General features: G+C 41.9%; 1 protein-coding gene across 1 annotated transcript; it reads left to right on the forward strand.

The window, feature by feature from the left end:
* On the forward strand, nucleotides 1-26642 carry LOC100566888 (solute carrier family 12 member 3). The gene is made up of 26 exons (XM_016995397.2): nucleotides 1-424; nucleotides 2397-2501; nucleotides 3031-3106; nucleotides 3671-3766; nucleotides 4416-4555; nucleotides 5434-5544; nucleotides 5800-5911; nucleotides 6017-6147; nucleotides 6920-7004; nucleotides 7096-7259; nucleotides 7730-7837; nucleotides 9317-9440; nucleotides 9747-9848; nucleotides 12592-12747; nucleotides 14519-14618; nucleotides 15608-15719; nucleotides 15834-15962; nucleotides 16462-16568; nucleotides 17232-17314; nucleotides 18134-18187; nucleotides 19240-19344; nucleotides 21230-21341; nucleotides 22209-22295; nucleotides 23710-23845; nucleotides 24547-24614; nucleotides 25955-26642. Exons 1-26 carry the CDS (start codon nucleotides 149-151, stop codon nucleotides 26094-26096), a joined length of 3021 nt encoding a protein of 1006 aa, XP_016850886.2. The 5' UTR covers nucleotides 1-148; the 3' UTR covers nucleotides 26097-26642.
* The last annotated feature ends 562 nt before the right edge of the window (nucleotides 26643-27204 follow it).

Consider the following 27204-nt stretch of genomic DNA (forward strand, 5'->3'; position numbering starts at 1 on the left):
TGGTATCAAACTGCATTAATTGTAAGTGTAGATGTATCCTTTCTGAATCAAGGAGCAATTGAGTCACAACTAACTTTAGGCATAGCTTTTAACTGGACTGTCCTCTGTCTGTTTCCTAACAGGAGACAAGAACAACCCAAATCAGATCATGGAGGACTCAGAGTCGTATAAAACTGTCTTTTCACTGGGGCCGTTCAAGATCCGGAAGCAACAGAATGGGCCCCCAACGGATCAAGCTAACGCTGAGCCCAAAGTCCCCATGGATATCACAGCTGCCTCTCAGATGGAGGAAGATGGCTTGGCCCCACCGGATTATGAGACCACATTTGATGCCTGCCCGCGGTATGAATTCTATGCCAACTCAGCACCACCCGGGCGTCGGAAAGTCCGGCCATCACTGGACATGCTCAGAAACGCAGAACCGGTGAGACACGAGTCCATATTAGCCTTCCTCTGATCTGATTTTTGGGGGTCATTTTATTGAACTATAGATTTTTCTTGTTGTATTGGTTCCATAGGACTGTTCTTGAGGTTCTTTGTGGCACTGATTCAGAAAATTGCATTGGTTAGACCACATCAGCTCTAGTTGCTTAGAAATGATTGTCCTTATTTTCTATGGCAAACAGATGAACAGTGGTATATGCCATATGTTCTGTGTCTCAAAAACTAGAGCTGACAGGGGAAACCTGGTACTGTTTTTGGAATCCGCAGGTCAAATATACCCAGAGACAGGGCTAACATTGGAGGCACCAGAACATTTATTAGCCAGTGCTATCTTTGACCTGCGCTCCAATGTTCAGTCCCGATCTGAGATGATAACATAAATTGGATTGGTTATTATTTGCATATTTAATATTTGCATATTTAATCGATATGGAATACCTAGGTCAGCATCCACCCCAGAGTTGCGTTGGAGGATAACATCAGGCCTACTTTTGAAATGCTTTCTGATGTTAACCGGGAAAAACCCTTAAAAGTCCAAAAGATTATCAGCCAACCTTTTTAATGCTAGTTGTCTTCATGCAGAGGTGACCTACTTATTTTTACAGTCAGGTTTTGATTATGGCAAATATTTATGGAAAAAATATAAATAAAAAAACAGTATTTCTTTACTTGAGGGATATCTATAAGTCTTCCAATTTAACTTTATGATCAACTTCTACCGGATCCAGTAGAAGAACACTGCAGGATCTACAAACGCCTTGTGAAGTATCCTCTCTTTGGATGTCTAGATCCTCTTTCACAACCCTATGGTAATAGTTGACTGTTGAGTCACAGTGGAGAATGTAGAGCAGGGGTCCTCAAACTTTTAAAGCAGAGGGCCGGTCCACAATCCTTCAGACTGTTGAGGGGCCGAATTATCATTTAAAAAAAAACGAACAAATTCCAATGCACACTGCATATGTCTTATTTGTAGTGCAAAAACAACAATAGCAACAACAACAACAATGAAAGAAAAATACAATATTTAAAAATAAAAACAATTTTAACCAACTCAAACTGATCAGGATTTCAATGGGAAGTGTGGACCTGCTTATGGCCAACAAGTTAATTAGGATTATTGTTGTTGTGTGCCTTCAAGTCATTTCAGATTTTGGGCGAGCCTAAGTCAAAAATGTATTTATTTATTTACTACATTTATATCCTGTCCTTCTCACCCTGAAGGGGACTCAGAGCGGCTTACAATTTATATGTATTTACAATATATTATATTATTAGCATAGAACAATATTAGCATTATATATTACTATATTGGATTATACCACTATACTGTAATATTATTAGTAATATTATATGTAATATATAATATATAATTAATATTATTATTAGTATCACATTGTATTACATTATAATATTACTATCAATATTATATGTATTATATTATTAACACTGATATAAAAATATTATATTATAAAACTGAGGGCAGGGGCCAGGTAAATGACCTTGGAGGGCCGCATCCGGCCCCCGGGCCTTAGTTTGGGGACCCCTGATGTAGAGATTCCTAGAGATAAAATACAAATTAAATCAACAAAAGTGAAACCTGCAAATATGGAGAGCCAACTGTAAGTTTAAAAATGTGCTCTCTGTTCTTACTATTTCAGGATTTTCCCAATGTATTTGCAGCTCATTCTGCTCCATGCATGGCATTTCAGTCAGTCTTCCACGTTTTGGGGGTTGATTTTTGTGGGTTTGATATTCGCAAATGTGATAAACATGTTCTCACTAGGAATCTTTAGGATCTCCAGCATGACTCTGAGACCTCAGTTCTCTAGGAATTTCTAGGTCTTCCAATCTTCTGCGGTCAACTTTTGCCACGTTTTGAGAAATGTCATATATTCTCAGAATAGTCAGAAGTGTATTTAACCTTCCCCCTTTTCCCTGTTTTATTTATGCAGTCGTCTCATGATTCCAGTACCAAGGATGGGGAAGACAAAGATGTGGAAGCTGACGAAGAACCAGAAACAGAACCTGTCCGTTTTGGTTGGGTGACCGGAGTCATGGTAAAGTTGGCAAATGAAATGAATTAAGGCATTAGAACAGGGATGGGCAAACGTGGGCCCTCCAGTTGTTATGGACTTCAACTCTCACAATTCCTAATAGCTTACCAGCTGTTAGGAATTGTAGGAGTTGAAGTCCAAAACACCCGGAGGGCCCAAGTTTGCCCATGCCTGCATTAGAACCAGGAGGAGCAAGGTGAGACCTCCAATTGTGGAGACAATTGGGAATAAAGGCAGGCTGTCTCCGCACTACAGAATCATAGCAGTTCCACACCATATTAACAACCATGGCTCAATGTTATGGAATTCTTAATTCTTGGATTGGTAGTGTTCTGAGATATTTGCCTGTAAGAGAGCTCTGGTGCCATGGCAAACTATAACTTCCAAGGTTCAATAGGATGGATCTATGTCAGTTAAAGTGGTGTCAGACTGTTATAATTCTGCCATATGGATGGCCACTGAGTTGTCTTCTCCCATTATTATGTAATCTACCAACATAAGGAGTTCTCAGTTTTATGTTCTGTTTCCAAAGATCCGGTGCATGTTGAACATTTGGGGTGTGATCCTTTATCTCCGTTTGCCATGGATAACTGCTCAGGCTGGGATAGGTAAGAGTTTTTTTTTTCCAATATAGGAAGTTTTGGAATTAAAATTGTGCTAATTAACCATCTTTTTCAACAGGCTCAACACAATTATAGCACTACAGAGGTACATTTCAATTGACAAAGTTGATGTATTCCTAGGTATGACTTGTTTAGTTGCAAGTTTGGTACCAGAAGCAGAAATAACAAGGCAAAGTAGAGATAGGGTCCTAAACAAAATATAGATAGTCCTACACAAAAATGAACAGCAGTTCAATATGTTTCAGCAAACCTTTCATTCGAAATTAACACTGTATTCACATATGAAACAGTTGGGTCAGGTAAACATTGCATAGTATATAAAAAACAAAAAACATTTTGAACCTTCTGGAGAACTTCTTAAAGGTTTCCTTCAAGGATGACACATATTCATCACGAGATTCTGGAGAGCAAATAGAGAATTTTGGGTACTTTGGAAAGGAAATTTGGATTATTTAAAAAAAACTGAGTTCAATGGGTTCAAAGAGAAGTATAACATAGGTCACCTGGTGATGCTTCCTCCAAGCCATGGATTTCTCTTTCTTTCCTCAGGGTTGACTTGGTTGATCATTATAATGTCCTCCATAGTGACCAGCATCACTGGGCTCTCCATTTCAGCCATCTCCACTAATGGCAAAGTCAAAGCAGGTAAGCAAATTTCCAAGAAACCCAATTTTTGGCACAATTTTGCACATTCATGAAGTCCATATCCAACTTGTAGAAGTCTAGTGATTGGAGGTCTTTTTTCTGCATTTTGGTGACCTGTTCTAGGGACATGATTGGATAAAACTGAATGAATGATAAGCACAGAATTTCCAAGATAGGAAACAATTCTCAGTAGAGAAAAAATTAAAATATAAATATTAAAATATAAATAATTTTTTAAAACCCACTTTCTCTAAATCTGGAAAGAACACATCTCTAGGAACCTGTAGGTCCACCAAAACCTGGTAGAAGTTGGCCATAAGGAACACAGGAGGATCTAAATATTCCTAGAAAGACCATATTAATTAATTCCGTGAATAGTTAAATCTGCGAAAGCTATACACACAAATCTGCCAAAGCTACACATACCCAGCAGGCGCATGCTCTTTACTCTTTTAACTTCTGTACCTTTGAAAAAACAATTGTAAACTTTTATTGTTTCTATACTTGCATTTTAATTTTTTCTAAAATTTTAATGAGCTGCCTTGGGTTCTACTTTGGGAGAAAACTGAGAATTAAATTAGTTAGATAAGTAAGCGATGGAAGGGCTAGCCTTGAGCAGTGACTGATGCCTAAATGGCCTCTCTTGCAGGAGGCACCTATTTCCTCATCTCCCGCAGCTTGGGACCAGAACTTGGTGGCTCCATTGGTCTTCTCTTCTCCTTTGCCAACGCTGTCGCAGTGGCTATGCATGTGGTGGGATTCTCAGAAACAGTCAAGGACCTCCTGGTGGTACGTATGCCTCCAACAGACAAGAGTTCTTTCTCCCAACCTTGACATTCCACACACATATATACTCCACTTGTCTAGTTTCCAACAGACCTCACAACCTCTGAGGATGCCTGCCATAGATGTAGGTAGAAGGTCAGGAGATAATGCTTCTGGAACATGGCCATACAGCCCAGAAAACTCACAGCAACCCAGTGATTCCGACCATGGAAGCCTTTGACAACACATACAACCCCTTCAATTCTATAGCATTCTGCCATGGGCTAGCTTTCAGGAATCCTTTTTTTTGCCATTTCCACTGAGTTTTTCTTAATTATTACTCACAAGCTATAGTCAAAATCTTCAAGTGGTTTAGCAATATTACACTAAGTAAAGAGTAGGATCATTTTCTTTTATTGCTAGCATTCATCTTTCTCTCACTAAGGCTGGATCTACGTTGTCATATATATAATCCAGTTTCTGAATCCAGATTATATGGATTATATGAGTCTACACTGCCATATAATCCAGTTCAAAGTAGATAAATTGGATTCAGAAACTGGATTATATGGCAGTATAGATGGGCCCTCCAGTCTCGGTTGAATCTGGATCTTGGACACAATCACATTTTTTGGCAGTAGGCCCAGTATAGCACAAGCAGTGAACGATGGAGAGGTACATTCCATTTGGAGAAATATTCAATTGATTTGAACTGATCTGGGGAATGAGAATAAAAAGGGTTTGTAAGTGCTGGCTAAGGTGGCATTTCTGTCAATTCTGTTACTACTGGGCAATGAAGTTGAGGCCGGTGAGGACCAAGCAAAACACTTCAAGGAAAAGCAGTTTAGTGGATTAGTTCTACAGTTGAGTTCTTTCTCACCTCCATTATTATATTTCAACAGGAGACTGATTCAATCATGAGTGATCCTGTAAACGACATCCGTATTGTGGGTGTGATCACCATCACGGGTTTGATGGGCATTGCCCTGGCTGGCATGGAATGGGAGGCGAAGGTAAGAGAAGGAAAACGACAATTGAATTTATAGTCATTTTCCAAGGAAGGAATTAAATGAAGTGGTTAGAGCTGAAATATGGGTTATCTGGGAGCCTTGGGGTGCAATAATAATTGGCTCTTTTGAAAGCACAGATTGAAATATGTCCTTGTTGTGTGCCTTTCTGACCTATGGCAATCCTAAATGGAACCTTTTCCATTGCATTTTTCTGACTTTGAGAAAGTGGGAGTTCATCTATACTGTACATTTTTCCAGGCTCAGGTTGTGTTCTTCTTCGTCATCATGGTCTCTTTCGTCAACTACTTCGTTGGGACGTTGATCCCAGCCTCGCCGGAGCGGATGGCCAAAGGCTACTTCAGCTATCGTGGTAAGAGCTGTAGCCCCAAAACAACATTTCCTCGTGGTCTACTTCTTCCCCACTGTGTTTGGATAGCTCACTAGACTGTTTTACTCCGTTTTTTCTTACTCATAGGTGACATTTTTTTGGAGAACATTGGGCCCGAGTGGAGAGGTGAAACTGGAAGTTTCTTCGGCATGTTCTCCATTTTCTTCCCATCAGCTACAGGGATCTTGGCTGGTGCCAATATCTCAGGAGATCTGAAGGTGTGTGGATGGGACTGTCAGTCCTTTCTATGTATGACTTCTATATTTCTTTATCACGTCAGAAGCGATTTGAGAACATACTGCAAGTCACTTCTGGTGTGAGAGAATTGGCTGTCTACAGAGACGTTACCCAGATGATGCCGGGATGTGTTACCATCCTGTTGAGAGGCTTCTCTCATGTCCCCGCAAGCTGGAGCTGACAGACAAGAGCTCACCCCATCTCACTAATTCGAACTACCAACCTTCAGATCAGCAAATCAACCTTCAAGTCAGCAGTTCAGCCAGCATAAGGGTTTAACCCATTGTGCCACTGCGGCTCTAATTCTATATATGAAGTGGAAGGAGATGCCACCTTGTTTTTAGTGTGTGTCTGCACCATTGAAAGGATGCAGTTGGACAACACGTTAACTCCAATGACTCATCACTATTGAATTGTGGGAGTTGTAGTTTTGTGAGGCACCAGCACTACATGGCAGAGGCCACAGACCTTGTAAAACTATTTCATGGTACTACATTAATGCAACAGAGGAGAGAGGAGGATCAAGAATCGTGCCCTTTCCAGTAAGCTCAAGCAAAAGCAGACTTCATATTTCACAGATCTTCAGGCTCTCTCTGACATTTGGTTACCATTTTATGTCACTGCATATAATAGGACTTGAGCATTCACGGATTTTGTTATCTACAGGGAGTCCTGGAACCAAACCCTTGAAGATCTCAAGGGCCTGCTGGATAAATATAGTTGACTCTTTCTCTCTTTCTCCCTTCTTTGCAGGACCCAGCAGTGGCCATCCCCCAAGGGACTCTCATGGCCATCTTCCTGACCACGTTGACATACCTGGCTATTGCTGCCACCATTGGTAATGAGCCTACTGTTTGCAAAGGGAGTCCATAGAGCAACCCCAGATACTTAGCCCTACAAGGTGGTATTTTCTCTCTCTTTTTCCCCAGGTTCCTGTGTGATCCGCGATGCGACCGGCAGCATAAACGACACCCTGGGAGCTGGCAATTTCACCGGTGGGGAATGCGCCGGCTTGGGCTGTAACTACGGGTGGAACTTCACCGAGTGCACTTTGGCTGGAACTTGCGAATATGGGTTGGCCAATGATTACCAGGTAGGAAAAGCCAGGATCCCTTTTTCAGTGGGTTTTATGGTGTGGGACAAGGTCATACTATGAGCAGGAGCATTAGGCGAGCTCCGTTGTTTGTTTTTGCCTTGCTTACCTTGCTTTTATCTCTTTTAGTATCCTGTTTTGATCATCTTATGGTGCAGCTAAATTAATGCGGTTTGACATCACTTTAACGGCCATGGTTCAATGCTATGGAATCATGGGACCTGTAATTTTACAAGATCTTTGGCTTTCTTCGCCAAGGAATGTTGATGCCACATTGGACCACCCCCTTATTCCATAGCACTGAGCCATAGCAGTTAAAGTGGCATCAAACAGCATTAAGCCTGCAATTTAGGTATGCTCTTTAACATGTTCATTGGATGACAATAATAGTGACCTGACTGTGAACATAAAAGCTTCTGAAGGTGAGGCAGGTTTCCTTCCTAAAGTTTGATCTCCCTGCTTTTCTCTAGACCATGAGCATGGTGTCAGCGTTCAGCCCTCTCATCACAGCTGGGATTTTTGCTGCCACCCTCTCTTCGGCTTTGGCCTGCCTCGTCTCTGCCCCCAAAGTCTTCCAGGTACGTTGGAGAAAGAGACTGAAGAGGAGAATGGGGATGTAAACACAGTAGTGACCACTATATTCTACTGTTTTGATGAGGAAAATCCCCAGTTCCCAGCCTCCATTATTATTTCCACGTTGTCTTCAACATCAACTGTAGCTCCAGCTTGACTCAACAATAATATAGCCTGCATCCTTGGCCTGGACAAGAAAATGTTGGACAATAAGGTTCAGGGGAGGTGAAATAAAGATTCTGGGATTCTTCAGGCAACCAACTTGGGGAAAGGTAGTTTATATGAAGGACAATTAGACCAGGATTTGGATCTTTGTCTAGAGGTGGAGGAGCCCCCAGTGGTGCAGCAGATTCAACTGCTGAACTGCTGAACTTGCTGACCAAAAGGTCAGCAGTTCAAATACGGGGAGCGGGGTGAGCTTCTGCTGTTAGCCCCAGCTTCTGCCAACCTAGCAGTACAAAAACATGCAAATGTGAGTAAATCAATAGGTACTGCTCCAGCGGGAAGGTAGTGGTGCTCCATGAAGTCATGCTGTCCATTTGATCTTGGAGATGTCTACAGACAAAGCAGGCTCTTCGGCTTAGAAATGGAGAGGAGCACCAACCCCCAGAGTCAGACATGACTGGACTTAACGTCAGGGGAAAACCTTTACCTTTACCTATTAGCCATGGACAACTAATTTATTCAAATTATCCTCATTTAGCCAGCCAAAGGCAATGGCAAACTCCCACTGAACAACTCTTGCTAAGAAACCCACCTTAGAGTCACCATAGGTTGTAAATGACTTGAAGGCATACGACAGCAATGGCTACCTTTTGAATCTATCCAGAATCTACTGCCTGATAACTTCCATTGGTTGTCCCCAAGTACAATCAGTCTTCCACATTCATGAGGATTTGGGGAACAAGACCTAAATGGAAGTGGAAAACATGAATAAAACCCAAAGAAATGCCTTTCCAAGAATCTCCAGGTCCTCCAATGAGACTTAATTGCCAATCACTGCCAAAGTTGACTGAAGAATGTTACTGAAGGACCTAGAGCAGTAGTTCTCAACTTGTGGGTCCCAAATGTTTGTTGTTCAACTCCCAGAAATCCTAAGAGCTGGTAAACTGGCTGGGATTTCTGAGAGTTGTAGGACAAAACACCTGGAGACCCACAGGTTGAGAACCACTGACCTAGAGATTATTAGAGAGACCATATTACTCACACCTGTGAGGAATCAAATCCCCAGAAGTTAAACTTGGAAATGTGGAGGGCTGACAATATTCCTCTTTTGTGTGAGGAGCACAAAGAGTTAATATTGTCTTTCAAGATCAAAATATGTTTGATCCCAAGGAATATGGAAGAATAGTGGGTTTCGAACTAGGACAGTGCCAATCCATCTGCAAGTCCTGCTGTATTCATCATGCAGAAACAGATATCAACCCAGGTTGGCAAAGCCTAAGATTAGAATTATCTATATTGGTTCATTTTTTTTCTTACAGTGTCTCTGCCAGGACAACCTCTATCCTCTCATCGGCTTCTTCGCCAAGGGATACGGAAAGAACCAGGAGCCCTTGAGAGCCTACGCTTTGACTTTCATCCTGGCAGTTGCCTTCATCCTCATTGGTAAGTGAGATCTTTCCTGCTTAAGGGAAGAAGAATGGCAAGTGAGATGAAGGCAAAGGAGTAGGTGAGAAGCAGTATTATCTTTAGAATAGGAATATTTTAATAAATTTAATGACCAAGGACACAAATTGTGTAAAGGAAGAGAAAATGTACCATGGAACGAAACAAACAAGAAGTTACTACTACTTGAAAATAAGTGAGCACATTCACATTGATCGGTACACCCAAGTGAACATTTCTTCCCATCTCTTTCTGTGTTGGGAGATGGTGCCTCTTTGCTGATCTTCCTCTTCTTTGCCTCCCCAGCTGAGCTGAACACCATTGCACCCATCATCTCCAATTTCTTTTTGTGCTCTTACGCCCTGATCAATTTCAGCTGCTTCCATGCCACCATCACCAAATCCCCAGGTAAGGCAATGGTGGTGGGACAGTATCCTGGAAATGGTTGGGGTGGGATGCAGGAAAAAAGATGCGTGGACACTGTGTTGGTGCTCTGATGTGAAACGATGGGATCATGGAGTTGGAAAAGACCACAAAGGCCATCTAATCCATGCAGGAATGTATAAGTAATGTGCCTAAAAAGATGTCCATTTAAAGACCCCCAAAGAAAGAGATTCCACCACTTTTCAAGGCAATCAATTCACTGTTGAATAAACATAAGCAAGTTTTGAGATTTCTGCAAGATTTCTGAATTAGGTAGCATGGGTGCTTTCGCAAACTGACTGCAGTGGGCTTTTAATGGTTTGTTGTTTTTCATATCCTGTCTTTTAATGAGCTCTTACATCGTTTTAAATCTATAGATTGTTTAATTGCTTTTTGAAACCAGAACAAGAACCAGTGGATTCAAATTACAAGAAAAGAGATTCCACTTAAACAACACAAATATCCTACATACAGCATACTCTGATAATTGTTTATGTGATTTTAATATGTTGTAAGCTGGTTTGGGTCCCGTGAGAGAGAAAAGCGGGATATAAATAAAGATTTATTAATAATAATTATTATTATTACTATTATTACTATAAAGAGCCCCCGGTGGCTCAGTGGATTAAACCACTGAGCTGCTGAACTTGCTGACCGAAAGGTCAGCAGTTCAAATCCAGGGAGCGGGGCGAGCTCCCGCTGTTAGCCCCAGCTTCTGCCAACTTAGCAGTTCAAAAACATGCAAATGTAAGTAGATCAATAGGTACCGCTCTGGCAAGAAGGTAATGGCACTCCATGAAATCATGCCGGCCACATGACATTGGAGGTGGCTACGGACAACGCCGGCACTTTGGCTTAGAAATGGAGATGAGAACCAACCCCCAGAGTCAGACATGACTGGACTTAACGTCAGGGGAAAACCCTTACCTTTACCTACATACTGTAAAGACCATTTGACAGTGGAATAGGCAGCTTCATGGTGCAAAGTAGTAGTGGATTCTCTTTTTTTGAAGGTTGCATGGGGATTTTTCATGAATGCTGTAGTTATGCATTCCTCCACTGGCACAGGGTTGGACTAGATGGCCCTCATGATCCCGTCCAGCTCTTTAAGAGTGTATGATCCTAAGTAGGTATAGTAGTGTCCACATGATATTTTGAAGCCAGTTAAGATGTAGAACCTTTCAAATGAGGGCATGGCATTTGTTATTGTTGTATATGTACATTCAAGTCATTTCTGATGTAAGGTGGACCAAAAATTCACATTTTTTTCTTAGCAAAATTTGTTCTTCTGATGTTGAGAGAGTTTGACTTGTTGAAAGTAGAGTTTTTCTTTCTGAGCTGTTTTTTTTAATCGTGTCAGAAACGACTTGAGAACATACTGCAAGTTACTTCTGGTGTGAGAGAATTGGCCATCTACAGAGATGTTGCTCAGGGTATGCCTAGATGTGTTACCATCATATCCCTGCAAGCTAGAGCTGACAGACGGGAGCTCATCTTATATTTGCGGATTTGAACCACCAACCTACAGGTCAACAGTTCAGCCAGCACAAGGGTTTAAGCCACTGCATCACCGGGGCTCCTGAGCTGATATTTGAACCCTAGTCCAGCACTCAAACCATTACAATATGCTGGTACTTGGAGGATTTTAATCTTCCCCTGGACTGGTCTCCTAGAAATTCTGGGATCACCAAAGGAAGAAATGTTTGGTCACCAACAGAAACTAATATTTTAGGCGCAGAATTGTTTCGGAGGGAAACATTAAAATATGTTGGCTAATACATTGCACATGAATTGACCTGGGTGCAAATGGGGGCAGGTTCCAGATTGTGTAGGATACAAAGAAAGGGGAAGGAAGTGTGGTGGAAAGAGTAAACAGTGGAAGTAAACAGACAAGGAATTTGCCATTATTCCAGTTACACATTGAGTGCAGCGACCACACTGATAATGAATTTGTCTGGGAGCTTGAAGTGTGGGGCGGGTGAATGGGAAGGTCTTGCACTCTGAGTAGATTGGAAAGAGATTAAACTGAGTAGGACAGACCAGCCCTGAAGCTGCTCAGCAAACTGGATTTACTCAGTTCTGACTGGTGGAAGGATTACTAGATCAGGTTTGAAGATGGCTTAGATTTTGTTGAGGACAAAGTTCAGCTCCAAATGTTTTGCTTTGCATGTCCCATTTACTTTCAGAAGCCGTATTGTCATCACCTTTAGATAGGGAGCCGCTGTGGCACAATGGGTTAAACCTGTGTGCCGGCTGAACTGCTGACCTGAAGGTTGGGTTGCTGACCAGAAGGTTACCAGTTTGAATCTGCGAGATGGGGTGAGCTCCCATCTGTCAGCTCTAGCTTGCAAGGAGATGAGAGAAACCTCCCAGCTAACACATCTGGGCATCCCCTGGGTAACGTCTCTGTAGATGGCCAATTCTCTTACACCAGAAGCGACTTGCAGTATGTTCTCAAGTTGCTTCTGACATGACAAAAAACACCTTTAAATTGTGTTCCTCTTCCCTTGTTGAGTACCTTCTGTCTGTCTGTATTATGGCAACCCTAAGGCACAGGGTTTTCTTAGCAGGGTTTGTTCAGAAGGGGTTTGGCATCCTTTCCTTCTGAATCTGAGTGAGAGTTGACCCAGGATATGATAAATTAGGGTTTGTTCTGGGCATTGTGAATACCTAAACACCTTCAACTCATGCAACGCTCTCTCTGAACTCTTCTCCTGCCTCCTACCAGGCTGGCGGCCCTCTTTCCGCTACTTCAGCAAGTGGACAGCCCTCTTCGGAGCCATCATCTCTGTGGTCATCATGTTCCTGCTGAACTGGTGGTCGGCCCTCATTGTTGTTGGCATAATCTTTGTCAGCTTGGCGTATGTCACCTACAAGAAACCTGGTGAGGCTGGCTGGAGTTAAACCTGAAAAGCCAAGGATTTCTCTTTTGGGTTTTGGGGAGAGTGGAGGCAGGTGAGAGAGAAGCTGACTAGAATCCACAGCCACTTTCCTGTTTAGCGAAGGAGTTGGGGCAACCTTGGTCCCCATCCAGGGCTCTCCAGATATGTCTCACTCCAGCTCCCGTAACGCTTGGTCACCATGGTTTTGTAAAGAGTATAAACATGGCAACCAATTAACTGACTAAGTGCATCATCCGCCATTTGGTTGAGCCTGATATAAGGAGGTGGGAGACTTTTTATTGATCAAAGGCCTACTGTTCAAATGCAGTCCCTGGGAGCTTCAGTTAGACCAGTGGTTCCCAAGCTTTTGACCAAGGACCACTTGACCAGGGACCACTTTGACTAGGGACAACTTTCCAACATTAGTACCAAAAGGGTTACAAATCAGCTTTTGGTCAACTTTAGATTCAGTTTAGATTTGGGTGGCGCAGTGGGTTAAACCGCTGAGCTGCTGAACTTGCTGACCAAAAGGTCAGTGGTTTGAATCTGGGGAACAAGGTGAGCTCCTGCTGTTAGCCCCAGCTTCTGCCAACCTAGCAGTTCAAAAAAATGCAAATTTGAGTAGATCAATAGGTACCACTCTGGCGGGAAAGTAATGGCCCTCCATGCAGTCATGCCAGCCAAATTACCTTGGAGCCATCTATGGACAACGCTGGCTCTTTGGCTTAGAAATGGAGATGAGCACCAACCCCCAGAGTTGGACACGACTAGACTTAATGTGAGGGGAAAACCTTTACCTTTACCTAGATTTGGTTTGATTCTCTGGGGTGCTGATTCAGAAAATTGCATTGGATTTACCACATCAGCTCTAGTTTCTGATGTAGAACATATGCCATCCAGTAATCACCATCTGCTCACCCACAAAACACCATATTTAATAATCTAGAGTTGATGTGGTCTATCCAATGCAATTTTCTGAATCGGCACCCAAAAAATCCCCAAAACAGGACTAAAAACAAAGACACCAAGGCACCCCCACTTCCAGGTGCCACATGGAGGCTTGTTGTTGTGCCTTTTGTGGGTAGCCAGCCTCTCCCCTCCCAACGCCCCATTGCATCTGCACTATAAGAGGGTTTCACAAGACTAGTCACTCTCATTGCAATGGTGTAGTAACGGTGAGGCCACGGACCATATTTAAGTTCTTGGGCACCACTGGTGGTCCATGGACCACAGGTTGGGAACCATTGAGTTAGACAGATCAGAGAGATGACAAGGATAAATACTTTTTCTGCCACCCTAAAAAGTGAGGGTAGGTTAGATCAGGGTTGAGCTAATATCAGTGGCAGGAACCCATTTCAACATATAAATGAAGTTAAAACAAAACTTCATGTTTTGCTTTAGCTTAATTTCTAGCTGATTTTCAACCTTTTCCCATCCATTTTGAGTGGGTTTTTGGGTACAAACAAAGCCCAAACATTACATTTTGTTGTGGTTTCTTCAGCACTTGAACAAAATTGAAGCATATGGGCTTTGGGGGATGTCTCGGGGACCTACAGAAAAGCAACTGGCCAGTTCATTTCCCCATCTCTCAGCTGTGTGGGTAAATATGCTATCCCAATGTGAGGCAGATTTCTGCGTAGTGAAATGTTTCCTGAGGGTGAAGTAACATATCCAAGTTTCCATAATCATTATTTTTGAATGAGCATTGAAGAGAAGGTGGGAAGAACGGAGCTGAACTTGTTTCTGACGTGTTTCCCCCATTTCTCCCCCAAGAGGTGAACTGGGGATCCTCGGTGCAAGCCGGTTCCTACCAAATGGCCCTCTCGCATGCTATGAGCCTGAGTGATGTGGAAGACCATGTCAAAAACTTCCGGTAAGTTGAACATTACCATGTATTCAATGGGGTTTCATTGGTCTCTTTGTCTTCTTGGGTGATAAGGAATGGGTAGATGCAACACAATTGTGTTTACTCAAATGAAAGTCCTCCTATCTCAAATCCAGCTGCTAATCCCATCTAGACCCCATGAATCAACAGGATTTGCATACGTGTTGACATACCGTATCATTGAATGAGTTTGGTTAAGACTAGTAATTGGATTCCGGCCATTGTGTTCACTGGGGCTTACTTTTGAGCAAGTATATTTAGGGTGACAGCCTGAAATGTAAACTTTCTTTTGATCAGTGTATCTTAGTCCTCCTGATTCACCAATGAACATTCCTTATTTGATTATCTTAATGTCAAGTAATGACTGCTGTCATGGAATGGGGCAGAGGGGGAAATCACAAACAAAGCTTTAGTATTGCTTTTTCCAAGTAACCATATGTTCCATTTCCAAGTCATCAAGTATACCCATATTGTTAAATGCCTTTAAGTTGATGCCAATGGATGCCATCCCTGTCTTAGTATATTCTTGGCAAAATTTATTCAGAGGAGGTTTGTCATTACATTTCATTGCAATGAGGCTGAGAGAAGGTGACTTGCCCAAGATCATCCAGTGGGTTTCCATAACCAAGCAGGGATTTAAACAATGGTCTTGAATGTTAACAGTTGTCCATAGTGTAGCCTGGTCCCCATCTATTGCTCTATTGAGCAAATTGAATTCAAATTACAGAAAAAGAGTTTCCACCTAAACATTAGAAAGAACTTCCTAAAGAGCTGTTTGGCACTGGAATAGGCTGCCTCAGACTTGGTGGAGTCTCCTTCTATGGAGATTTTTAAGCAGAGGCTAGATGGTCATCTGTTGGGAGTATCTTCCTGCCTAACAGGGGGTTGGATTGGATGGTCCTTGTGGTCTTTTCCAGCTCCATGTGCCCATGATTCTATGGCCTCCTGGCTGATTTGTGAACCTTCCTCTTTCACAGACCTCAATGCCTGGTGCTCTCAGGTCCACCCAACTTCCGCCCAGCCTTGGTGGACTTTGTTGCTGCCTTCACCAAAACCGTGAGCCTCATGATATGCGGGAATGTGGCAGAGGTGAGCGTTTACCTCCAGACTGGGCTTTGTGGGTTTGGCGAAGAGGAGCAAGGGAGGGAATCAGGACAATAGAGAAGCTGTCATTTTAACAGATCCCCCATTTTCTATCAACAGCCACATGATTCCTCATGTGCCGAGAACTACAGTGAACAACTCCGGTGGCTTAATGCGCGCAAGATCCGCTCATTCTACAACTTCATTACCACTGGGAACTTAAGAGCCGGAGCCACAAGCCTCATGCAGGTATCATGGCTGGAGAGGCAACTGTTACTTTGGGAGGTCCCACTTTTTTTGCTGCCTTTGAAAGTCCTAGTTCTTCTCCTTACTGTTCCCTCCTTTGTACTCTGAACGCAGTTTATCATAAATGAAGTAAGCAAAATACAAAAGTAGTTAGCAAGGAGGAGAGGACAAGGCAAAAGCTTGCCATTCCCAGTAGGCTCAGGCAAAAGCAAACTGTTACATTGTCTCCTAGTCTCCTAGTTTATGAACATTAGAAGGAACTTCTTCATAGTAAGAATGATTCAACAATAAAACCAATTTCCTAGAAGGTCCTCATTCTCCAGGTATCTTCACAAAGGCTAAAGAACTACCCACCGGAAATGCTCTAGCTGGAGTTCCTGGATTGTGTGTGGGGTTGGAGTCAATGGCCTATGTGACCCCTTCCAACTCTCTATTCATTTGCCCTTGTGGACTTCTTCACCTTACTCAACTACAAGCTAAAAGCAGCCTCTTCTTCCCACAGGTTTCTGGTCTGGGGCGCCTCAAACCCAACACCGTGGTCTTGGGTTACAAGCACAATTGGCAGACTGACTCTCCCCAAAACATGGAGAATTATGTGGGCATAATCCAGTAAGTATGCAGATTGGACAAAGAAGCAATAGGAAGATGCAGTGTGGGAACATGATTGTGAATGAGATTCATCAGAGATATTGGATGCTTCCATAAATGTGAATTCTAGCCATCCAACCTGGTGGAATATATGAGCCATTATATTATTATACATACAACAGTTTCTTTATGGAACATTTTGGTTTGATAGACTAGATCTGGATTGAGTTTAACACCGTGGAAGCAGAACTGTGTTGTGCATTTGTGTGTGTGTTAGGAATTGACAGAATATTCAAAAATATTTGGAAAATGGTGGAAAACTGGGACCATCAAGAATCAGGAAATTATGATGTCTGAGAATCTTCATGATATAGGACTTACATATTCTACGCACACAAAAATGCATGGTGGTTTTTTTGTCACAGAAAATATTTCAGAGAAGACAGTTTTCTGAACTGAGATGCCCTTTTATGTGCAGAAAAGGCATTTTTTATACAAAAAATCACTTTTTTGTGCAAGGAACAAGTCTCAATTAGCAAATAGTTTTCAATAGGTGTTCAGTTTAATTGGTTTTCTCACAATGAGGAGGATAACAAGCCATGTTAGCTGGAAGATCTTTAACTCTTTAGGAGGGTATGAAAGACCATTAAATCTTGACCCTTTCTCTCCCAATCTTCTTTGCAGTGATTGTTTTGATTTGAGCGTTGGAGTGTGTGTGCTTCGGATGCGTGATGGATTGGATGTTTCCCGGACGGTGAAGGCCCAAGGTGAGTATGTCCAGAGATGCCAAGGCTCTGTCTAGTCCAGGCATGGGCAAACTTCAGCCCTCCAGGTGTTTTGGACTTCAACTCCCACAATTCATGCCTGGTCTAGTCCGTTTCATGAGGAAAATGGGCATGAAGGACATAGGTGAATGATATCTCTGTCCAATGTTGGGGTAGCTGGGCTAGGAGAGGTTACTTAGTTAAGCATGGTAGATCCACAACGGTATGCAACGGGATCTATTCCAGGATTCTCCATGTAAAATTATTTTCACATAACCTTGAATGAACAAATTCTTAGTCTTCTGGCCAAAGCATACTATAGATTGGCACAAGGGGACCTAGTGATGCCTACAGATGTGTTCTCTCTAGGCCTCTAGTAAGAGTCTTTTGACAACCTCTGGCAGAACTTCATTGGAAGTTGGCCATAGAATTGTCTTGAAGGTCTAGACCAGGCTTGCACAGCCTGTGGTCCCCCAGGTGTTTTGGACTTCAGATCCCAGAATTCCTGACCATTGGACAAGTTTGTAAGGGCTTCTGGGAGTTGGAGGTCCAAACACTAGGTTATGTAGTGTGCTCTAGAGAGAACACTACTTTAGGCATCACTAAGTTTTCCTGTGCAATTCTATAATATTCAAAGTTCTTTGCTTATAATTGAAACCATGTTCAATAAGTCTATGTTATTCTTAACTAAAGAAATGACATAAGCTTCCACCAAAGGACTGCAGGAGCTAAGAGCTTCAGGCATGTGTCATCTAATGAACACTACTGCTTTTATTTTTAAGCCTGTGGCTTGACTAACTGTCTTCATCTCTCCCCTGTCAGTGAACATGGGCTTTGAAGATACAGAAGGAGCCATAGGACGGGAGAGGCAGAGACGTAAGTTGAAGGCACCCTGGAGAAGTCTACTATAATGTCATGCCCATGTACCCTGCTTGTGAGCACTGAGAAAGTTCAAGGTCTTCATGTCCTTCCCCAGAATCCTCTTTCCTTCCTTTTGTGATGAAACCATTATTTCACACAGCACATAATGTCTTAAGTTGAAGGCTGACAACTTTAATACCTTAACACAATAGTTTTCAATCTTGGGTTCTCAACCTGCTTTGGGCCAATTCCCAGAGTCCATGGAGATTGGTTATACTGACTGGGATTTCTGGGAGCTATAGTTTCAAAAGAGAGGATGAAAGGGTGAGAACCACTGCTCTAACAGGTTCCTCTTCATCACTAGATCTCTATGGGGAACCCTCAGTCATCTACAGTTTCCTGGAGTAAGCAGAGCCTCCTGCTTCCATCTTTTAGACTTGGTTCCACCAGAGAACCAGGTCTTCTAGTGAGACTCTATGTCAGCTTCCACCGGAGGTTGATCACTACAATGTATTGAAAGAGCAAGAGATCCTTAGAGAACTGTTCTTTCTTGGAAGCTCTAGGTTCTCCAGTATAACTCTGTGGTCACCTTCCAGCAGAAATTAATCATAGAGTCATACTGAAAGAGAGGAACTATATTAATCAATTCTATGAATAATCAGATCTGCAGAAGTTAAATTCTCAGATGTGGCCAACCAAGTATATCTACACTTTTTGTAAGCTCTAAGGGCTTCTGGAGTCAAGGCCAACCCCACAATAATGAGAAACGTGCCTTAACAGGTTGAGTTGAAGATGAACCGCATGAACAGGGCTGTGTATTATTTTATTTATATCTCAGCTTTCTCCAAATATGGAACTCATTTAAGCAGATATCTACTGGCTTTCTGTCTGTTTCCTTAGTAAGGAGTTGAATGGGGTGTGTGCTAGATTTAGATCTAGGAGCTTCCAAAACGATTAGTAAAAGGCAATCTTGAGTCCCCCTCGGGGTAGAGAAAGGTGGGATATAATCTTATGAGAAGGCTACATTGTGTATCTGCATAAACTTCCTCCTTATCTCTTGCCCACAGGTGAAACTTTCAAAGTGGTTGGATCTGATACACACTTGGAGACCTATTTCCAGGGCAACCAGAAGAAGAAAAACATTGACATATATTGGCTCTTCGATGATGGTGGTATGTATCTCTCTCTATCCAAAGTGGACAACTTCTAGAGGAATGGAGGCTTGTAGCCCATTCTCTGGAGATAAGAGGAAAGATTGGCCTGAATATTGTAGTACTGAGAAAAAGCATAAAGTGATATATTACTATCAGTTCTCTTACTAAATTGAAAAGTAGGCATTGCTGGTAATAGTCTAGACAAAACTATGACACAGATGGGAGAAGGTTATATCTCTCCTTATCATGAAATTTGAGCCTTCCATGCCTGGCACTAGGTCACATCTTAGGGTTCATCTACACCAGGGGTCCCCAAACTTTTTAAGCAGAGGGCCGGTCCACAATCCTTAAGACTGTTGAGGGGCCGAATTATCATTTGAAAAAAAATACAAATTCCTATTCATACTGCACACATGTCTTATTTGTAGTGCAACAACAACAATAACGAAAGAACAATACAATATTTAAAAATGAAAACAATTTTAACTAACATAAACCTATTAGGATTTCAATGGAAAGTGTGGGCCTGCTACTGGCCAATGAGATAGTCAAGTTAATTAGGATTGTTGTTGTTGTTGTTGTGTGCCTTCAAGTCATGTCAGATTTTGGCCAAGCCTAAGTCTAAAATTAATTATTTATTTACTGCATTTATTTACTACATTTATATCCCACCCTTCTCACCCCGAAGGGGACTCAGAGCAGCTGTATGTACATACAATATATTATATTATTAGCATAACACAATATTAGCATTATATATTACTATATTGAACTATACCACTATACTATTATATAATATGTAATATATAACATATAATTAATATTATTACCCTGTTTCCCCTAAAATAAGACATCCCCAGAAAATAAGACCTAGTAGAAGTTTTGCTGAATTGCTAAATATAAGTCCTCCCCCGAAAGTAAGACATAGCAAAGTTTTTGTTTGGAAGCATGCCCACCGAACAGAAAACCAGAGCATGCAGGATCGGTAAATGTACGTACCATAGAGTGTTGTACATGGAAATATTGGTAGTAACAAGAAATTCTTGATAGCATTCACAGTTTGTCTGCTTATGCTGGTTTGTGATGACAACTGCTGTACAGTATATAATAAATGTTCATTTTTTTTGTTCAACAATAAATGTGAATTTTTCTTCATGGAAAAATAAGACATCCCCTAAAAATAAGACCTAGCGCAACATTGGGAGCAGAAATTAATATAAGACACTGTCTTATTTTCGGGGAAACACGGTATATGGTATTATTATTAGTATTATATTGTATAACATAAGACTATTATCAATATTATATGTATATACAGTATATTATATTATTAAAACTGATATAAAAATATTATATTATAAAACTGAGGGCGGGGGCCAGGTAAATGACATAGGAGGGCCGCATCCGGCCCCCGGGCCGTAGTTTGGGGACCCCTGATCTACACTGTAGAATTAATGCAGTTAAAAATACACCACTTTAACTGTCACAGCTCAATGCTAAACTCATGGGAATGGTAGCTTCACAATGTCCTTATCCTTCTCTGCTTGAGAAAGATGGTGTCTCACCAAACAATAAATCCCAGGATTTCTTAGCATTGAGCCATGGCTGATAAAGTGGTGTAAAACTGCATTAATTCTACAGTGCAGATTCACCTTAGGTGGCTATCTGGACGAGGTCTCCCTTGCCCCCAAATGCTATTCCTGTATTACAAAGGTTTCCCAGAATTTGGCAAAAGATCTTCCTATTATTTTGATATTGTATTAGGAGGCTGGTGGGGGACAAGACAGATGTACCTGACTCCACGTTTCTTGTGGGATGCAATGAATCTATCCCCAACAGTTGCCCACAACCGCCATATGATTTTTCAGCCTGGCCCACTCATTTTCTTTGCCTGTTCCCACAGGGCTGACCCTTCTCATTCCTTACCTCCTCACTCGCCGAAAACGCTGGAGCCGCTGCAGAGTCCGAGTCTTCCTCAGCAGCCAGATCGCCAATGCTGAAGAGCACAGAGAAGAGTAAGAGGGTGGGATTGAGGGGTCTGGATTGAAAGATGAAACATTATCGCTTCACCAAGTTAATTTTTAATACAGTGAGACTGCAGTTTCATTTATCCATATATGGAAATATGATGCCTCTAGGAATTTACTAGGTTCTCCGGACAATTTTGTAGAGTTGCCTAAGAGGACCAAATAAATCCCTAGATAGACTACATCTCTAAAATCTCTAGGTGCAACTCATTGGAATCTGGTCATACCTGTGACTTCATATAACTGCAATCCAATCAGTGGTCTTGCTGTATACAATGGTAATTCACCATGCATACTAAAGAGAGGTCCCCTGACACAGACAAGGTTTAGACCAGTGGATCTCAACCTGTAGGTCCCCAGGTGTTTTGGCCTACAACTCCCAGAAATCCCAGCCAGTTTACCAGCTGTTAGGATTTCTGGGAGTTGGAGGCTAAAACATCTGAGAACACACAGGTTGAGAGCCACTGGTTTAGAAGAATTATGCCAGATTCAATTTTTTGTGCCATGACTGTAGAGGTATGGGAAAAGCTGCCCTTGTCAAAATTCCTTGTTCCCAATTTATGAAAGCTATGGGAACCATTGTGTTTGTGTCTGAAGCAAATCACCTTGTAATGGTCTAACACAGACCTGGAAATCAGATGGCTTGCCTCATATTGTTAAGAGTCTAATGATGGAGCTTAAGAGTCTTTCATTCCCAGCCACATAGGCAATGGTGAGGAATGCTGGGGACTGCACTCCCAACAGCATCTGGAGTATATCCACACCACACCATTGTAGGGCTTTGAAGTCACTTTCCCTGCTTACAGAATCCCAGTAGCTAGAGCAAGACTTCTTACCCTCCCATCTTTTTTTCAGGATTCAGTCTTTGTTGAACAAGTTCCGTTTGGGCTTTAATGAGGTTGTGGTGCTGCCTGAAATCATGTGGAGGCCTGAGGAGACGAGGTCAGTACCTGTGGACAAACCTTATCCCCTGGTTCTTCACACTTTTCTCCAAAAACGGTTCCATGGGTAGATAGTAGGGTTTCCAGGACAGGATCCTCTGGTGGGAACAAGGGAAAGGGCCTTTTCAGTAGGTGCTTCAAAACTTTGAAACTCTCCCCCAGAATAGCAGCTCCAACCTTTGGTCTTCCAGGTGTTTTGAACTTTAGCTCCCACAATTCCTAACAGCTGGTAAATTGGCTGGGATTTCTGGGAGTTGATGTCCAAAATACCTGAAGGACTGAAGGTTGGGAACCACTGCCCTATAGTCACTAGGATGGCCCCATCCTTGCTCTTTTTTCAACGGCAGGTCAAAATATTTTTGTGACATCAGGTTTTTAACAAAGTGTGGCTTTTAATGTTTCTAATGCTGTGTGGGTCTGTACACACACTCTACATGTCTTTTAATGTCAATTGATTGTGTAACTGTTTAATGTTTAAAGCTAGTTTGTAATCTTATATTTATACTTTTATGAATGCTTTCATATTGCTTTAAATAAGTTGTCGACCGTCTTTAGTCCCATTAAAAGATGAAAGGTAGAATATACATCATCACCATTATTATTATTATTATTATTATTATTATTATTATTATTATTATTATTATTATTATTATTGAGTTAAAATATGAGATCTTGGAATAACCTCCTGTAGTGACACAGGAAGCTGGCCCTGTTGGAGTCATTAGAGACAGTTCCTGATAATACCATTAAACATGATACAGCAACCATCAACCACAGTTCAACAAAGAATGGTACTTAATTTAAAAATAGAGAGTTTAATGAATGAGAAATATACACTCAGCCCACCACATTTGTGAGTTTAATTTTTAATGGATTTGATTACTCACGGATTTGATTAATATGTTTTCTGTATTAATCTCCAAGTTCTCCAACACATCCCAGTGTTGAACAGAAGTTGATCCCAATGATGTGCTAGAAAACCTTGAGGTTCCTATAGAGCAGTGGTTCTCAACCTGTGGATCCCCAGTTGTTTTTGGCCTTCAACTCTCAGAAATCCTAACAGCTGGTAAACTGACTGGGATTTCTGGGAGTTGTAGGCCAAAAACATCTGGGAACCCCAGGTTGAGAACCACTGCTATAGAGGGATTTCACATGAAAAATAAACATATTTTCTCTTCTTCAATGTTTTTCCATTTTCATAGGGGTCCTGTGCCCCAAATCTTAGCAAATGTGAATGGTTGGATGTATATGCACACACTTTTCAAGGGAGTGCTTTTGCCTTGAGACCTGCCAACTCTAGCAGTGAGCCATATGGCTGCCATTTCCATTTTAGCCTACTTCCTCTCTGGTACACTTTTGCTCATCACCTGTACTATTCTAGTCTCACCACTTTTTGTGTGACTTCTTCCCACCAGTCGCAAAGAATTTGAGGACTTGATTGCCCCATATCGACTCAACGAGGGCCAGAAAGGTGTGGATACAGTGGAAGAGATGAAGATGGAAGCACCATGGAAGGTCACAGATGAAGACCTCAGAATCTACAAGAAAAAGGTGGGGCTTCTGTGGGTGCCATTTCCATTGTATGGTGACAGAACAACTAAGTCATTTCTGTTAACTTCTCGTCAACCCCTTAACATTTTGTAGAAGATTGTGGGATGCAATTTGTGCATTGCGGGATAGAGTCAGCACATCACAGGTGGCGTTCACCTACATTTAAGGAGATAGGAAAAGTCATGTCTCTTGTTCCCTCCTTCCTTAGAAAGTTTAAATTTTTGGGTTGTGAGGTGAAAGCTCTAGCAGAAGCTGGGGCTTGAGTAAAAATGCTAAATTGTTGAAAATTAACTGTTAGCTTAAATTACCTTTTAACAACGTGTCCTTGTTACTTTTTACAGCATTTAGAGAGTAATTATTGTTGCAATTACTTACGAAAGTGTTTGGAAACTAACCCAAAAAATTGAGTTGTTTATTGCTCTTTTGTTCCTCTTTATAAAACAACCTGAGTGCCAGATGATTCCTGGCACTCAATCATCTGCTATCAGTGCAGAGTCCTGGAACCAAACTCTTGCAGATACTGAGGCCCCTTCTACATTGCCATATAAAATCCATATTATCTGCTTTGAACTGGATTATATGGCAGTGTAGAAGGGGCCTGTGCGTTGCCTGAGAGTTAAGTGGTGTAATGAGTAAAAGGGAAGGAATGGACATCCTCTTTGCGAGTCTCTCATCCTTGTTTTCCAAAATGTTCTTTCCAGTCCGAACAGCATATGCGCCTCCATGAGATCCTGCAGGACCACTCTCGAAATGCAGCCCTCATTGTCATGTGAGTTACTCCATATCTTTTACTAGTTGGTGCTCCAGGATAGAGGAGTCATTTTTGTATGGCAATCCTTCCAACATCCATATACACACATTTTCCTCCCATTCCTTCTCCCTTTTGGAACAAGTTTTTATGACAAGACAGATGGACATTGAAGTTACAGTTGTAGCTTGATTCAGGAATCATCACCTCTTAAATCCAGGATGTGTGAATTTAGATTATTCTTGCTCAGTATTGCAAGACAATCAAATTTCACCCCTCCAAGATGTTGTTTGAATTGTATGTCCTAGCAGACAATCAGGAATGCTGACGGCTATATCAGTTCCAAGGCTATGCAACTCCCAGAATTGCTCCTCATTGCCTATGTTGGCTAAAGCTTCTAGGAATTACTAGTCAACAGTCACATTATTGGGGCCTCTGGTGGCACAGTGTGTTAAAGCGCTGAGCTGCTGAACTTGCGGACCAAAAGGTCCCAGGTTCAAATCCCGGGAGCAGAATGAGCGCCCGCTGTTAGCTCCAACTTCTGCCAACCTAACAGTTCGAAAACATGCAAATGTGAGTAGATCAATAGGTACTGCTCCGGCGGGAAGGTAACAGCACTCCATGTCGGCCACATGACCTTGGAGATGTCTACGGACCACGCCGGCTCTTCGGCTTAGAAATGGAGATGAGCACCAACCCCCTGAATCTGACACAACTGCACTTAACGTCAGGAGAAACCTTTACTTTTACCTAATCACATTATGCCCACCTCCTATTCTACTCTATAAGGAATACATACAGGTTGAGAATCTTTTGAGACCGGAAGTATTTCTGATTTCAGATTTTAGAATACCCGTATCTGCATATTCATACACAATGAAGTATTGTAGAGCCTAAACACAAAATTCATTTGTTGCATAGACACCATACACTTACCCTGAAGGAAATTTTGCACATTTTAAAAAACTTTTGTGCAAGAAATCAAGTTTGGTACATTGAACCATCAGAAAGCAAAGGTGTCAGTATCTCAGCTACCTACAATTTTGGAATTTGGGGTACTTCGGAATTCCAGACCTGTATATGCAGATGAACCTGGATTTCATATTTTTGCATAGGTGTAGTTGTCTCTGGCCTAAATATTAAAGTCTGGACAAACTTGGGCCTTCCAAGCATTTTGGACTTCAACTCCCACAATTCCTAACAGCCTACCAGCTATTAAGAATTGTAAGAGTTGAAGTCCAAAGTTTGCCCATGCCTGGTCTATAGGGTGAAATAGAGCTTTAGGCCTCCTTAAAAGCACCTTTGGGATTCTGTGATTGCCAGTGCTTTGTAATTCCCTTCTGGTTTCCTTTGCCCTCTAGGAGCCTTCCTGTGGTGCGGAAAGGGGTCTGTCCAAGCGCCCTGTACATGGCTTGGCTTGAGACTGTCTCCAAGGGGCTGCATCCACCTGTCGCCTTCATCCGAGGGAACCAGGAAGACGCACTCACCTTTTACTGCCAATAAAAGGCAGCAAGTCCTCCAAGAAGTGCAATGCAAGAGACTACATGGAACCTCACTCCTAAGGACAGCCTAGGTTCCACTGTTGACCAGATGTCTGCCAGAGGCAACTTTGTCTCTGCTATATGTGGAAAAATAAGTCAGAAGACTGCCTTCAACATGCAAGAGAAGATCCATGTTACCATTCAATTTTCCTATGGACTCACATTTCTCCCTCTTCATGTTGCTGGACCGAGACCTACAATGTTGATTTCTCCTGTTTAAGGATAACCACTCCTCTGTAAATATTAAATTTAAATATTGTTATTTAACATCAGTGGTTTGACACCTACTTTCAAACCTTCAGCTTTCCTGCACAGTGGTTGCGTCTCATCCTAACATGGCTGCTCATCACTGAATAAAAACTGAATAAATCACAAAAAGGAGGCACAGAGTAGATCAATTTTAAAAAACTTGGTTAAAATAGCTACAGACCTGAGGACTAGATACTTGAAGCTGGTGTTAGGATCAGAGCTGGGAAGGAGAAGAGAAGGCTGGCTAACAGCTGTGGCAAATTGGTAGAGCAAATATATACGTGCAATCCCTGAGTTAAGGTCTGTAAGTTGGATCTAAAAGTGAATTTGTATACAAGCCAGAACAGGTATTTTTTAAAGTGTAACTTCAGCCTTTAAAAAAAAGAATAGGGAAATGTTAACATCCTTGTAATGTTTGTTTTGTTGTCTGTGCCCCTGTTGAGAAGATTTCGCCTCACTTTCTGTTCCTGGGACAAGTAGATTTTGAACATTTTGGGTTGTTTTGGAAACAAAAAAAAGTGATAAACTTCAGTGGAGACACCTTTTTCCCATGATAACTCTTACAGGAATGGATTTCCCTTTCTAGAGGTGGATTTCCTCTCACTTCCTGTTGTCTGACCCCAGTTTGTAACTAGAAGTTATATATGTCAGATGTTTGTAACTCGGGGGCTGTCTGTACAGAGGTTGTGCAATTCAACCTGGTTGACTCAGGAAATAAGTCTTATCTGAGACCCAGGAGACGTAATGCTAGTCACTGTTAATATCTATGGGCTGGATAGATCAATGGTCCTATTTGGTATAGGTCAGTGGTTTTCAACCGG

The sequence above is a fragment of the Anolis carolinensis genome, chromosome 6 (assembly GCF_035594765.1).
Source record: "Anolis carolinensis isolate JA03-04 chromosome 6, rAnoCar3.1.pri, whole genome shotgun sequence".
NCBI lineage: Eukaryota > Metazoa > Chordata > Lepidosauria > Squamata > Dactyloidae > Anolis > Anolis carolinensis.